Source organism: Nematolebias whitei, chromosome 4, assembly GCF_014905685.2.
Source record: "Nematolebias whitei isolate Nwh7 chromosome 4, NemWhi1, whole genome shotgun sequence".
Lineage (NCBI taxonomy): Eukaryota > Metazoa > Chordata > Actinopteri > Cyprinodontiformes > Rivulidae > Nematolebias > Nematolebias whitei.
In genome coordinates, this window is record NC_056501.1 from 30,642,857 (window position 1) to 30,658,371 (window position 15,515).

The 15,515-nt window shown below is 39.7% G+C and overlaps 1 protein-coding gene across 1 annotated transcript in view; it reads left to right on the forward strand.

The window, feature by feature from the left end:
• Positions 1-466: 466 nt before the first annotated feature.
• Positions 467-15,515, forward strand: part of LOC119408550 (glutamate receptor 1) — a gene marked incomplete at its 3' end in the record, with an annotated part of 73,105 nt that continues 58,056 nt past the window's right edge. Inside the window, 2 exon segments of the mRNA XM_037675394.1 lie at positions 467-731; positions 902-1,036. Coding sequence (XP_037531322.1) covers positions 644-731; positions 902-1,036 — 223 coding nt within the window.

Here is a 15,515-nt window from a genome sequence, read left to right on the forward strand (position 1 = left end):
ACAGATGTGACGTATATTCATTGTACATGTTACGAGCCTGCAATAAACAGACCTGAACTCATGAAACAGTGCCAATTGTCTTTATTAAGACAAATACAAAATACATGGTGTCAGAAGTGGGATTCCAACCCACGCCTCCATGTGCTACAGCAGGGTATGAAATGTTCATGTGAAAAAGAACGTCTTGCAACTACGTTTGTAAGAGCAGATTTCTTTGCTTCTGGCAGGATATAAATGCAACTTTAGCCTTTCTGTCCATACTCAACGCACTTGAAAAATCTCCAGACTATCCCTTTAAGACTCAACAGTTTTGTTGTTGCTTTTCTTTCCCTTTTTTTTTTTTTTTTTTCTCCGCCGGTATTTTTTGCAGTGCGCTTGTTGCTGAAGTCATTCGTCTGGTTCAGCTGCAACCAAGGACAGCAGAGAGCATCAGCAGAGAGAGGGAGCGGAGGAGGGAGGACAGGTTTCGCTCCTCCTTTCGCCATTGCGATAATTGTCTCGCAGTTGAATCGATGCGGGTCCGACGGCTGCTCTAAACCGGAGGCTGGAGCTTCAGCAGGTGCTGGGATTTCACTTCACACACACGGACAAGCCCTATGCGTGGATTTCGGCTCTTTACCCTTTCGCCAATGCAACAGGAAATATGCAGCGAAGCTTCACCATCCTCTACACCAGTTTGCTGGGGATATGCTTGGCTTCGGGCTCAAGTTTCCCAAGTAACATCAATATAGGTGAGAGATGCGCGCACGCAGCGAACCGTTATTTCTCCAAGGAGGGAGCAAACTCCTCTTTTTCAACTTTATCTCGTTTAAACTCCTGTTTTGCGTGGGGGTTTTATTATGTCCGGAGTCTGACATGAACTCTTGACCCCCCCCTTTTTTTTATTTTATTTGCTCAACAGGAGGATTGTTCCCCACGGATTCGCACGAATATGAGGTGTTCCGCTTCGCGCTGTCGCACCACCAGGACATCCCCAAACTGGTGCCGCAGGTGGATATGGTGAAAATGGGCAACAGCTTCTCCATGACATATGCCTGTAAGTCTCTGCTGATTGTTCCGCGCTCTCATCCAATCATCAAAGCAAACAAACAAACAAATAAACAAACAAACAAAAAAAAATACGCCACTTTTACGCACTGACCGCGCATATGCTTGCAAGTGCTATCTCATTAACTGTTGCGTGGGACTCGTGCGTGACCGCTGCGTGATTTGCGCTCATCAAGCCAGAAGGGGGTTAGAAGCACACCCCCCCCCCCCCCCCCAGCATTATGCTGTCTTATAACATCAGCTTTTACACGTGGGTTTTAAAACGGATCCCAGTCCTCCCCCAGGTTATTATTATTATTATGGTGGGGGTAGAAAACAAAGAGGCTGAGCAGCGGATCAGGGCTCTGACACCATCAGAATAAAATAAGACAGCCAGGATTTCAAATAGTTTCACTTTATTGGCTAATAAAGTGATTTTTTTCATTTTTCTTGCAGATTAAATTCACTCAAAATAATTTCTTGCATCTCACATCTGATCTTTTGAAAATGTCCAGTCTGAGTGCAAACAAATCCAGTTTGCCTTGATCTTATTCATGGCTTGGCATTATTTTGAAAAAAAAAAACATTTCGCCCACAACCAAATGTTTCAAAATTTGAATCAAAGATATATATTTTTTCATGTTGAAAGATAGCAGTTTTGCTGATTTAGGTAAACTCTTGAAAGCAACAGACACAGTGACATAAAAAATTGCAAGATTTCCAGCGATCCCTAGGCACTCAGAATATTTGTTTGGGTTGAGTCTCAGCTACCACCATAAGAAAAGTCAGCTCAATATTTGTAAAACCGACAGCGATATTCATTTGTGTGTTTGTTTAAGTGGATTGGCTATGGCAGCCATGTTGAATCAAGATGATTGCATAAGATAAGATTCTGGCAGATCCTGATCATCCACTCCATGGTGAGTTGTTTGCTTCCATCTGGATGCAGATATCATCTGCTCAGATGTAGAACGAACAGAGTGAAACACTCATTCATCCCTGTAGCGATCAGGCTCCTCAATGAACAATGATGATTTCATATATTGTTATTTTAATGTCTTAATGTCTTCTGTAGTATTTGTATGTGACTAGTGACTGTGAAACAAATCGTTCCTTGGGGATAATAAAAAATCTTGAACTTGAACTAAGATAACAGAGATGCGCATCCAATTATTAATTTCTGAGTTTTGATAAAATAACTCCACTGGATCTTAAGATATTTTGCTAACAGACAGACAAATGCACACGCAGATAAAGGCCTTTACATGATCGCCCATATTTCATGGCAGCAGGCGATAAAAAATGGTCACAATCGTGAATTCTTGTTTCGAGCTGTGTTGATCTGTGGGTGGGAATGTGTGCCATTATATCCAAACAATAGCACCATGTCAGAGTTTTGCAAAAGAACATGTCATTCGTAGCTTCTTCCCTGCTAACCTGCATTTATCCCTCCTTTTGTGTTCAGACAAGACATTTTGTCGCCCTTGAGGTTTTTCCGTCCTCAATTTTTCTTTCCTCATTCCGTCTCTCCTCGGCATGCTCTCACTTTTGTGAAGTCACACACTTCCAGGAGATACCTTCTGACAACTGAGTGTGTCTGCCGCTCTACTCCGATGTGTGTGTGTCTCTATGTGTGCGTGTCTTAGACATTACCTCGCTGACAGACATTCCATTACTATGCTCCAAGACCACATTTCCACTTTGAAACCTCTCTGGAATTAAAATTTTATTTTACTTTTTTAAGGTCTTCAATCCATTTCCAGACACAAAGATGTATTTTGTGATTGCAGGAAAGTGGAAAAATTTTGATGCGGTTGTGTAAAGACAAACAGTACAAACAGAATGATGTTTTCACACTTTTTTATTTTTCAGGTGATGTAATTTTAACAATTTTTGTAAGAGTCAGTGTTGAGCTTTGTGAAGTGTTTGAAAGAAAGCAAAACATATGCAGCATTTTTCTTACAGATTTGAAGGCATGCACTGAAATGTTCTCCTGTCTGGGATACATTTCCTTGAGACCACATGCTTAATGAACTACATTCTGCCTAAATATGTGTTTGAACATGTACAATCTGTGGCAGCCACCCAATCCCAGAGCCATTTAGACCAGAGGCAGGCGGGACTGTAATGAAATGCACTCATTAATGAGAAGATCCTCTGCTCAGCAGAGAACTGTGCTGTGTGACCCTGCACGGAGCAGGATGCTGGTGGATTTCCCCTCTGGATTAAGCATTTAACCGGAAGCAGCAGAGAGTCAGAGTAGGTAAAGGTGGGCTGCTTTTATGTCTTTGTCACAGCGTTCAGCCTCAGGAGTGAGAGCAGCATGACAGACTGTTAAAGCTCTCTTTTCTTCTACTGGTAGAAATTTGTTCTTAAAATAAATTTAAAAAATGAGTCAGAAATATATTAAATAACAGCCGTTACAGCACAAACATCCTAATCTGTCGACCAGAAATGTTCTGACACAAGGTGTTTGGGATTATTCAATTTTAAAGGAACTTAAAAACAAGTTCAGATCATTTGAAGTGGGGTCCAGTTGAAAAATGATAAACAGGGTTAGGGTCTAATTATGGATGATCTAGAATGGAGTTTAGTTTGAATAAATACATGTCAAGTTTTTCTGTTAACTGAGATGTAGGTGAATTTTAAAATTCTGTAAGATTTGGCTCTCATTATTATTATTATTATTATTATTATATACCCAGATACAACCAAGAATGATGACTTCAGGGCCGGGAGAAAGTTTAACAGTGTTTATTTACAAAGTCAAAATCCAGTATGGCGGATCAGCAGGGCGGGACTGGAACCCTGCAGAGTAAGGGACAACGTTAGTTGGAGGCTTCGTCTTGAAGACTGGTTTTGATGTTCAGCTTTGTCCTTACTGTAAGTAGGCAGAGTTGCCACAGAAGCCAAATCCCAAAAGGTTCCAATGGCGAGGAGTGAGGAAGAGGTTTCATACAAACAATGGGGAAGTGGTGGAAGACAAGGAATGGATGGAAAGATCACAAGGAGACAACCAGGAAGTGAGGCTCAGGAGGATCACAGGAGTCAAGCTATTCATTCAACCTTTATTTTTGCAGGTTAATCCCACTGAGCCTCGGGGACTCATTTACAAGAGAGACCTGATTCGATCAAAGAATGATGACAACAGTAGACAACAAATGCAATAATAGACAGAGATAGATAAAGGATGGGTGCAAATTGAGTTGTTTTTTTAAGCCATAACACTGAGTATGACAGATTACTGTAGACTTCACTATACACTTGGAGTAAAAAGGCCAGGAACACAACTACCGATTGGCAGATGATGTACCAGCGTCGGACAGCAGTCATCAGCTGCCTTAAGTACTCCTGCAGCTCAAGTGAATATGATAAGTGCTATGTGTTGTCATTATATGTTCCCATAAAATGATGAAGTTAGTTTTCTGCATTTAACCCTTTGCACCTGGAATACGCAGGTGTGACAGTGGGTGGCTATGTAGGCACCCGGGGAACAATTGGAGATTGGGTGTCCTGCTCAGAGACACCATGACATGTGGGAATGATTGGGGATCTAAGCTGGGACTTTAGGGTCCCAGGTCGGTTGCCCTACCTCTACCCCATCTCCGCCCCATTCTAAGAATGTTAAAATGGTCCTCAGGTGTGCATCTGTTGGCGCCCTCTGGTGTAGGAGAGCTGCAAGTGAAAAGCTGAAACTCCTACAAAATATTGTAGTGGTTCATGCAAACACAATTTTACAAACATTTACAATACTGTCAGTTTTACTTGACACTATAATTCTGGCAGAAACATTCAGAAAATCCTTCTGGATGTGCACGGCTACACAGGAAATTACACAGCTGGCTGCTGCTGCCACTATTTAAATGTGCATGAAATAAAAGCTCATGTAAGTAACCTTGTAAGGAAATGGTGGCAGTGTAAACATTTATCAAACTTGGCTCACGGCATTTGTGGTTTTCTTGATACTAAAGACTGCCACAATTCTTCTGATCTTAACGCCACTCAGTTTATCAATTAGCTTGTCTATCCAGTCAGAATTAACTTCTATTTATCCAAACTGAGGTTGTAAAAAAAGCTATCTTCAACAGGTAAGATGTAAAATATTCATAAAGTTTTTCACAGAAATTCCATTCCACTGATTTGAACTATCACTATTTTTTGTTTTAGTGGCTCAGTTGCTTGCAGCTATACAAAATAAATAAATAAATCTGCTGAAATTCCTTCCTGTCCTGTCTATCCAGTCGATCTGTGTTGCTCAGATTTGACATCTCCCCCCCCCCCCCCCCCCTCCTGATGTCAGACACATCACTGCCGTCCACGGCTATGATTGTGGGTTTTGGTATGTGCATGTCAGAAGTATTCATAAAGCAGAGGGAGATGACTAAAATGGAATTGACACCTTGTCCTGCTGCGTGTCACTTGTTCTAAAAGAGTATTTGGACATGGAGGCTATATAAATGTGTTTGTGGGGATGGGGGTGGGTGGGGGGGAGGAAGAGCTTTGGGCTTTGCTTATAATGAGTCAGATGCAAAAAAAAAAGGAGTAGAGAGTCTATTCTTGGCTTTCTATTTAGCATGCATGTGCGGAGGAGTCTATGCATTTTAGCATTTTGTGTAGGATGTCTGAATGAGTGACAGCTCACCTCTGTAAGTGTATGAGTGCAGGAAAATGTCCTTTGGGCGGGAGGTGCCGGGGTGGGGGGTTCCATGAGGGTGGAAATGCAACAGGGTGAATGAACCCTTGTGCCGAGGGCTGAATGGTGCTCCGGATGAGGGTGATACTCATCAGCTGGCTCTTATGAGCAGTCACTTCCTCAGACACAAGTTCACCCAACACCAACACACTAATACACAATCACTGGCATGTGTGTGTGTGTGTGTGTGTGTGTGTGTGTGGGGGGGGGGTCTTAAGTAGAGCAAAGGTGAAAAAGAGGCGCATGAGGGGACATAGACTGTGTTAGATAAGACAAGTGAACATTAGTTTTTCTGTCTTCCACCATGGCTTGTTTTCTCAACTTCCTTTTGTATTGTCATTGTCAGTGAGTGCTTGCAGGGGAATGCTGTTTGTAAATGTAGAATATTAGTCACTGCTCCCCCCACCCCCAAACCCTCCCCTCATTTTGATTTCACATTACCATAATCTGCTTTAGACTCGGTTTATAACACGAACGTCACTGATTCACTCGCTTCATGTCAGAGCCCCCTGCAGGCTCGCTTCCTATACGATCTACTTTTCTCTTTGATGTCCTTCATGTGGTTGAGACTTGTCTTCTGGCGATTCTCGGCCTATCTGCAGAACATCTCACTGGGCAACGTATCAGATTATGGAATTTTTTTAAATCGAATTTATGCTCAGCTTTTGAGAGTGACTGAGTGGCATATGGTTCGGCGTCCATCCTCATAGTAAACCTCGCATTAGAACTAATTAGTGCTCATGGAAAAGACAATTTGTGGTGTCACAGTGATGCAGGCAGGCAGGCCTTTGGGGTCAGTTAAAATAGCACTTGGGGAAGATCTATGAGGCAGCCTTAATCAATGGACTGGGCTCTGTGTGGAAGCCTGGGCAGCTGATCAATAAGGACACAGATGGGGCAGTGGGGGTTGAGTATGCTACCTTCTAGGGCATGTATAAAGGACACATATGAATTTCCACCCATTGATCAGACGTGCTTAGGTTTATGTCAAATACAGGTTCAAACAGGCCAGGGGAGGTTCCAAATTTGTGGAAATTACAGGTATGTCATGTGTTTGTTGGTTATAATGAAATGTGTATGGCTGTGGTTGTATTTGTCCTTAAAGCACACAAAATATATTGTGTAAGAATTAATAAACCATGCTCTGTTAAAGTAGAACAAAGAGAGATGAAGGTCTTGGGTTTGTCTGGTAGTGAGACAATTTTCTACAGCATAATGTTAGTTCTGGAGGATTGTTTGCATTCCAACTTGCTGACCAAACCCATTATTTTTCTATAATTGCTTCCCCTACTGACAATCTCAGAAAACTGGTGCCTAGTACCAATGACTGCTGGGGACACAATAGTCATTGGATGAGAGTGGATGTACTCCATAGACAGGTTGACAGTCAATGGGCCACATAGGTACCATTCATTGTACCATTCACAGCTGCAGAAAGAAAAGCTTTGCAGACAGTGGTGAAGGCTGCACAGAAGTCTGTTGGAGTCAGTATCCCACCATCACAGACATCTACACCTCCAGATGCAGGAAGAGGGCCACCTGCATCATGAAAGACCCCACTCACCAAGCTCACACACTTTTTACCCCATTTTTCTCAGGAAGGATGTTAGGGAGCATTAAGTGTAGAACCACTAGACTGAGGAACAGCTTCTACCCTGAGGCTGTTAGACTCATGAATCTCTAACAAGAATAATCACTGTGAGAAATAACATCATGTGACTGCTGATTTATTTCAAGCTGCTGTGTTCATTCATACTCATCTGCTCACACAGACTCATGTTCGTGTTGCTGTTCAGCATATTGTTTTTATGCTATTGGTGCTTAGTGTAATTTTAGTTAACGTTTTTCTTAGTTCATATCTTAGCTCTTATTATTGTTTTTCTTTTACATTTTATTGTTGGATGTAACTGGGACCCTGTGTACACAATTTTGTTCCATCACATGTACCACATGTGGTGTGAATGACAAATAAAGAAACTTGAATCCTTGAATCTTGAATCCATGCTAACTTTACAAGCCGTGACAATTTATAGTTGCCAGTTAACATAATATGCCTGTTTTTGGACTGTGAGAGAAAAACAAAACAGAGTACGCAGAGACAACCCATGTATTCATCGTAAAACATGGAAGTTCCAGGCAAAAAGCCCCAGCCAGTAGTCGAACATAGTACATTCTCATTGGGAGGCAACAGTGATAACCAAGTGTGTCAATGTGCAGCCAACATATTTTTTATTTTACTTAAATGTGAGAGGATATGTGTGTGTTTCTGTGATTCTTGCGTCATCTGTCCTGCTCTCCTCAGTGTTTCTCCCTCTTACAATCAGCTCCTGCCTCCATCTGTTGTCCTTCCCCAAGTGTTTGTCATTGTCTTTTTGTTAGCATTTGTATTTAAGTCTGCTATGTTCCCTGTGTCTGCATATTGTCCTACATGGCTTTGGATTCTGTCTCCCTCCGTGGCTCTTTGCTCATCGCTCTCTTTGTGAGTATCACTGCCTCGTCAACTTATTATTTTATTATTAAATATCTTTCTTATTTTACCCTGCGAGTTCCCTGTGCCTGCCTGCATCATTGGGTTCTCACATACCAATGGTGTATATGAACCCACCATTCAAGCATAACAAAATGCTTTACCCTGTAAAACTGTTGTTGTGGTAGACTTCATTTTGTTGGTTTGAAGACATCCAAGAATGTTTCTGTTTGACAACAAAACGTTACAGGTTCATTATTTGAGAAGCTCTGAAATCATTCACCAAAGGAACCGAGGGTACGGCTGTTGTGCTCGGCACACACTGTGTCAACACTTGCTATCTGCAGTGTTCAGGTTGTGTGTGTGGGTGTTTGTATGTGAACTCACTACCTGTGCAGACTGAATTAAATTAGTTTTTTATCTAGAAAGCGATTACTACTGAGTTTAATTTGGGCATCAGTGCAATAAATCATTTTTTTTCCAAGGTTTTAATTTTATCCTTTAACCAGGGAAGACCTAAAGTGTTTTATAGGGATGGTTCAGCTCTTTTGAAAAAAGGTTTGTAGATAATGTATATACAATTACTTTCCTACTTAAATTTCTCTTGGATTGGACTCAGTTTGGAGGAATACAAATTGTAACTGCTAGTTAGAGTGGAGCCATGAATAAAGTGAATTGCTGCCATCTTAGTGTTCCAGTCTTAAATATGTCACAATTTTTTTTATAGATCTTTGTAAAACTATCTATTTTGCATTACACATTTTTTTCCAGCAGAAATATAATGATATTCCTGCCAGGTTCCCAGGACTGCAGTGGAAATTATACAGTTATTTCATATAAATAACTGTGTAATGAAAAACTGACGTCAGTTTAAAGTTTTAGAAAACTGTGTTTAAATAGCACACACAAAAAGCAATATAAGGTTAGAGTTCATTAAAGACATCAGCATTTCTATTAATATTGACTTCACTCTGGTCAGTAGTGACGATTCAATGAGTCTGCTGGCTTCTTTACAGAACTTTACTAATTGGATTGTCTGTGAATGTTCTTGTAAAGTGCCCTGAGACAACTTTGTTGTGATATGGCACTATATAAGTAAACTGAATTGAATTGGTCAGATTCTGCATGCATCCAAACTGAGTCCAACATCTACAACAAGAAATTAAAAGATTATTATACTAAGAACATAGTTTCAAGTCATTTGAATTACTCCTTATTGGTACCCTTAGTTTCTTCTTATAAAAAACAACATCTTTCTCTATTTATCTGTTCTTTTCTGAGACAAAAATATGAAATTCTAACATTTTTGAAGCCTAAACCAATTACAGTAGTCCCTCGATTATCATAGGGTTATGTTCTGTGGGAGGAAACTGGAAAACCGCAAAGTTGGAACGCCATATTTATTTTAGTATCTATAAATATTTTAAGGTTTTATAAACCCTTCCCACACTCTTGTAATGTTCTAAACTGTTAAACCTACATAATTTTAACAACAAACGTAAATGTGCTGTACAGTACTGCAAAAATTTACTCACCAACTCTGTAGACCTGCAGCTTTGTTCCGGCTCGGTTTCGGTTCTGCAGACCGACCCTGCAGCAACGAAGCCCACCGCCCGTCCAGGTGGATGTGCGCGTGGATAATTGAGTTTCAGAATTATTTGTTAGTTTCTTGCCAGTTCTGTGACTTTAATAGATCATTACTTCTGACTTTGCGTTGCAAAACTTTCCTTCCATTTCGACAGAAAGCAGCTGTTGGAAGCACTGTTGGCTTCTGGGTAGTGTAGTTCTTTTGACTGGCATTAACAATGTAGGCTTAGTGAAAGAAAACTACAAAATGGTGGCGCCTGTCCTAAGTATTTTTTTTGTCAACTTTTTATTCCGTACCGTCCCAATCACGTGAGAAATATTAAAGTTGACGATCGTTGAAAAAGAGAGAATCCGCTAAAGTCAAACCACAAAAAAACGAGGGACTACTGTACATTGTAAATTATTGCTTTTGCTTATTGTCATTACACACATTTTTGACTATGTGTCTTAAAACCAATAAACAAATAAATATTTACCACAATGCACACAGACACACACACATATGTCCTATCCAAATGGATTTATTATCATTTATGCTTTTTGTGTTTGTGGGTTCTAATCCAGTCAGCCCAATAAGTGTGTTGTGGCATTATTTTAGAGCAGAACAGTGTAAAACATTTGCTTGTGTAGGGTAATTATCCTGGTGTAATTCCTCTTCACACCTATTCTTCACAGACCCTTTGGGCTATTCTGACCTTGAAAGTGAGAATTACTATATTTTAGAGCTGCTTAGCCACACAACCCCTATCAGACTTCATTGCAGCCATGTAGCCTAATGACTAAACTCTAAAATAAAAAGCCCAACTGCAACAAAAGCAAATAATCCTTTAACACATAACATATATTTTTGTGTTTTTAACAGCATGTACCTGGCTTTGGTTTTCCTCATCATTAGTCCAATGGATTACAGGAGGAGTTTGCTCACTTGTGTGATTGCATTGTGAAATTTGTTCTTCTACACATGCTGTGCACACACACACACAGACACACACGACAGCTAACAAGAGACAGAGCTTGAGCAGATGCATTTAATGTATTATTCAATGCTGCACATCCAAAGCCATCACTCCATGGACTTATAAACATAAATATGTAATAAAAAACAGCAGCAAAAAAAAATAGAAAAATTGAACTGATTGTGTTCAAAGCTGCAATGCCTCAAAATGCTCAGATTTATATAAGATATGTCTGGTGAAGGAAAAATAAGTCTGAGTTTTTATTTTTGATTTGTTTTTCACCATTTCTGTCTATATAGTCATTGTTCTCTACATTTTTCCTTCGATTGAGGGAATACAAGAACCCAGAACAGAACGTCTCAGTTGGGGGTGAAAGTGTTAGGGTGATGAGAGGCTGAAGAGGGCTGGAAGCTAAGCTGCCATTTTAGGCCCCATGGCTGGTGTCAGCGAGGCTCTGGGGTGTTGTATTTGATTGTGTAGCCACTGTGTAAGTCGCCGAGTTAAATCTGCGAAGACTGACTTCCACAAAGCTTGCATGTTCAAAATAATTTCTTTGTGCTGTGTTTGTTTCAGAAGACAAACAGGAGATCACCAGTCCCTCTTGGCTGCTTGGGACATGACTGTTATTTGTTAAAGAGATAAGAAAGAAGAAAGAGAGAGAAAGAGAAAAAAAAAAAAAACTAAGGTAAAAGAAAATAAGAGGAAAGTTCTCTTGGGCTAGACGTTGCCAGGTGTTGGTTTGATGAATGAGAAAGCTTGTACTTTTTTCTTTTTTCTACAAAGAGCCGGGGATTGGGAATGGCCCACAGCAATCAATGGAGATCAGCCAAAATGGCTCCCCACGCCGAGTGATGGCGTGTGCAGCGGGATAGAAATGGAGATTGTTTCTATTGCCTGTGCATTTGTGTTGCTTTGTAATGGCTGAGAGGATGCACACATGGGGCAGCAGGGATGGAAGAGAGAGAGATGTCTGTGGAAGAAAAATAAGCAACCTGTCTTCCAATCTCCTCACACAGACGAGTGTCTCACATAAAACCAACCCCAGTGGCCTCCCAGTGCATCAAGGGTTGAGAAGTTTGCTGTGAATCCAATATTGTAATCTTAATCGCCTCATTTGATTAAAGTGTCACATGTTACTGATACCCCGGCCAATTTTTGTTCATATTTATACACCTCAAACCCTCCTGTGAGTCATCCTCTGTATTTGTTGAAGGAACCGGTGTCCAAATTGTGGCTCGAGGGCCATTTGTGGCCCTTGGAGTGATTTTGTGTGGCCCACAGCTGCAGTTTAAGAATGACATAATTTTGTCCAGCAGGTCTTAGAGGTCGATGCAGACTTTCTGCAAATTTGCTGGTGATCCTTTTTTATATAAAGTTTGAGTTTAACAGCAAAACAGATGAAAAACAGTCTTCTCAAAATGAGCAATATTAAGCAAAATACAAACCTTTGGCTATAATCTTTTTTATTTTCACTTCATGGTACAAAGCACTAAAAATGTTTACTGATTTCTACTAAAAAGGAGACTTTGGATAAAGAGTCATAAAACTTGGCTAAATGTTGCAGCTGATAAAATATTCAAAAAGGAAACTGCTCATTTTTAAATGAATATAATGAGGTATCATCTACATACGAGTTGATCAACTTTATCAAATCTTCTATGAATCTGTTGTAGCAACTGACATCTGGATGATTTTTCAGAACTTCAATCAGTCTTGTGGGTCGTCCATGGTCCAAAAGACTGATCGACCCCCTTTTACAAAGACATTTAATCAAATTACACTTTTGTTGCTGATAACAGACTAAAATGAACTTTTCAAACACAAGAAAACAACAAATACAGACCCAACAACTCATATAAATAAAAATTTTTTTAAATAAAAATATAAATTATTGTTTGAGGCTTTTAATGTTTTGGATCTATAACAATTTAAAACTATTTCTCCACCAAAATTAATAAACTTCTGTCTTTTCTCTAAAATATTGTTCACGTATAGAGTTAAATTCACATTTTTGTGGCCCACAAGTTGTTTCATCTTGATAGTTTTGGCCCACATATGAAAATGTTTGGACACCCCTGGTCTCCAAGAATCTAAAACAAATCTGTTGTCTCTGGTGCTAACGGCAGCTGGGACATGGACGTGTAGTTCTGAGCCGAGACGTTGAGGACTCCCAATTAGACAACAATGTTCTGAGATGACGACCGGCATTTGTGCTGTACGATGGAGGATGGGTGTGTGAGACAGCTGTCATGTATTCTTATTTGTTGTTTTATTTTTTGCTGTAAAGACAGAAGTGGAGTCCCTTTTTGTCACACAGCTCATCTTGGGATCTTCTGTGTACTTTAATGAGGAGCAGAGCCTACAAGCGTATAAAACAGTGTGACGTGCAACTGCTCTGACAGCATGGGACTCGTTCGCACAGACGCCTGGAATTCTAAATGACTGGCTTGCTTTGAGATCAGACACCTGACTATTGCCTTCATTGGGAAACAGAAAAAACGATAAAACACAAAACAAAAAATCATTTTGCAGAACATCATAACTTGTTTTTTGTAAGCATTGGCCAACAGAAGCAGCAGTAGAAATTGTTGTTACAAAAAACATTTATTGTATCAATTAACAGCAACATCATACATAAAACTTATTGAGCAATGAATGTAATTTCAATGCTGAATTTAGTTAAAAGCTCAATTTATTCCTGAAATTCTCTGATTAAACATAAACTGAATTTAGCCCAAAGAGTTCAGTTTCTTAAAACTATATCCATATTTATACAACTATAGGGGAACACCACCTCAGAAACAGTTCACCTCAGCTTAAACAAACGAAAAAAAGAATTCACCTCATCCCAAACAAACGTTATTCCTGTGTTTTGTGTTTGAAACTGTTAAAATAAGATTAATCTATTCCCTTTGGAATAAATAGACATTGCTTTATAAAAAATCAGCTTTGCTCACATACTTCTTAGAGGACCTAAAGTTATAAAAAAAAAAACATGTCACTGTGTTAACCTCACAGCAAATATGAACTCATTTCCCATGAAATGGACAGATCGTTTTAATGAGAGTTTTGGTTCAACTGACCTCAAAGTTTTTGAAACATCCGAACTTGTTACATTGATATCTTCCTTTATCGAAAAGGAGTACTTCTCTCAGAATGGTTCCCATGAAGATAAGAACCATAAGAACCCTTTGTTTAATGGCATTCCTTTTCATGAGATTTATAGCGACACCTTTTGGTGAAACATTGCATGTTATTAATTCAAAGATGTAATTTCTGTTGTATTCCATATTTGAATGTTTATTCATGAAAATGTGTGTTTTAAGTCATCTTTCTTTAAGATAATACATTTGTCTTATTTTCTCTTTTAAAAGGAAAACTTTTAAGGCAGTGAAAGGGACTATAGATTTATTTAATAGGCCTTTATAAAAACAAAAAAACACAGCCAAAAGTTAGGAACACCCCTCCTGAGGTGGACCTTCATCTGCTGATCAGTTTCATGTTACTGCTGATCTGTTTCAATGTTGATGTGTTCATGCGTGCTCATCGGTTTACACAGACTCGTGTTCAGGTTTGTGCTGATGTTCAACGTAATGTTTTTATGCTATTAGTGTTTAGTGTATATTTAGTTGATGTTTTTCTTAGTTCATATCTTAGATGTTATCATTGTTTTTCTTTTACATTTTATTGTCAGATGTAGCTGGGACCCTGTGTACATAATTTCGCTCCACCACATGTACCACATGAGGTGCGAATGACAATAAAGAATCTCTGACTCTGATCTCTGTAACACACTGACAGTAAGCACTTTCTTTTACACAGGCCTCACATGGGGCACCAAAATATGTAGAGCAATATGGGGTGTAAATATATTATTAATTATCAGTTATGAGTTAAGCTCATAAGATATGCATGTATTATGCAAATAACTTCATTGTTTGGGCACCACCTCGCTCTTGGAGAGGAAAAATCAGTCTCTATTTACCCCAGATTAATGTAGTGAGTGCCAGAGAGCCCAAACTGGAATTTATTGTATTTATTTATTAACCTTTACTTAACCAGACAAATCCTGATAAGATCACAGATCATGTTTGCAAGACAGGCCTGGTCCTGAAGACAGGCTAAAGTATGTTTTGTTGTTGTTGTTTCATGACTGTGATAGGAAACTGGAGTACTCTGAGAAAACCCATGCAAACACGAAGAGAACATGCAAACTCCACACAGAAAGACCTCAGGTCCAAACCAAGGCATTGAACCCAGGACCAAACTTAGCACTCACCAGGACCTGGAATTTTAACATGCATTGAAAAGTTTGATTTATAATCTGAACATCTAAAAATGTTTTTCAACCACTTTTCACATTCCAATGCTGTAGTTGCATACTTGTGTACTTATTACAGCATGGTACATAAAGGAGGTACACCCTGGACAGGTCGCAAGTCCATCACAGGGACACATAGAGACAAACGAGACAAACAACTGTTCACTCTCTCACTCACAACTAGGGACAATTTAGAGTTACCAATCAGCCTAACATGCATGTTTTTGGTCTGTGGGAGGAAACTGGAGTACCCAGAGAAAACCCACGCATGCACAGAGAGAACATACAAACTCCACCCAGAAAGGCCCCTGGACCGGGGTTTGAACAAGGGACCTGCTCACTGAGAGGCAGCAGCTCTACCAGTTGCGCCACCGTGCTGCCCAGGAAAAATATAAAAATATGTAATTTTTTTTAAACGTTTCTCACTTAAAGAAACTGGTCCAGATGACATGATTTAAGCTTTTT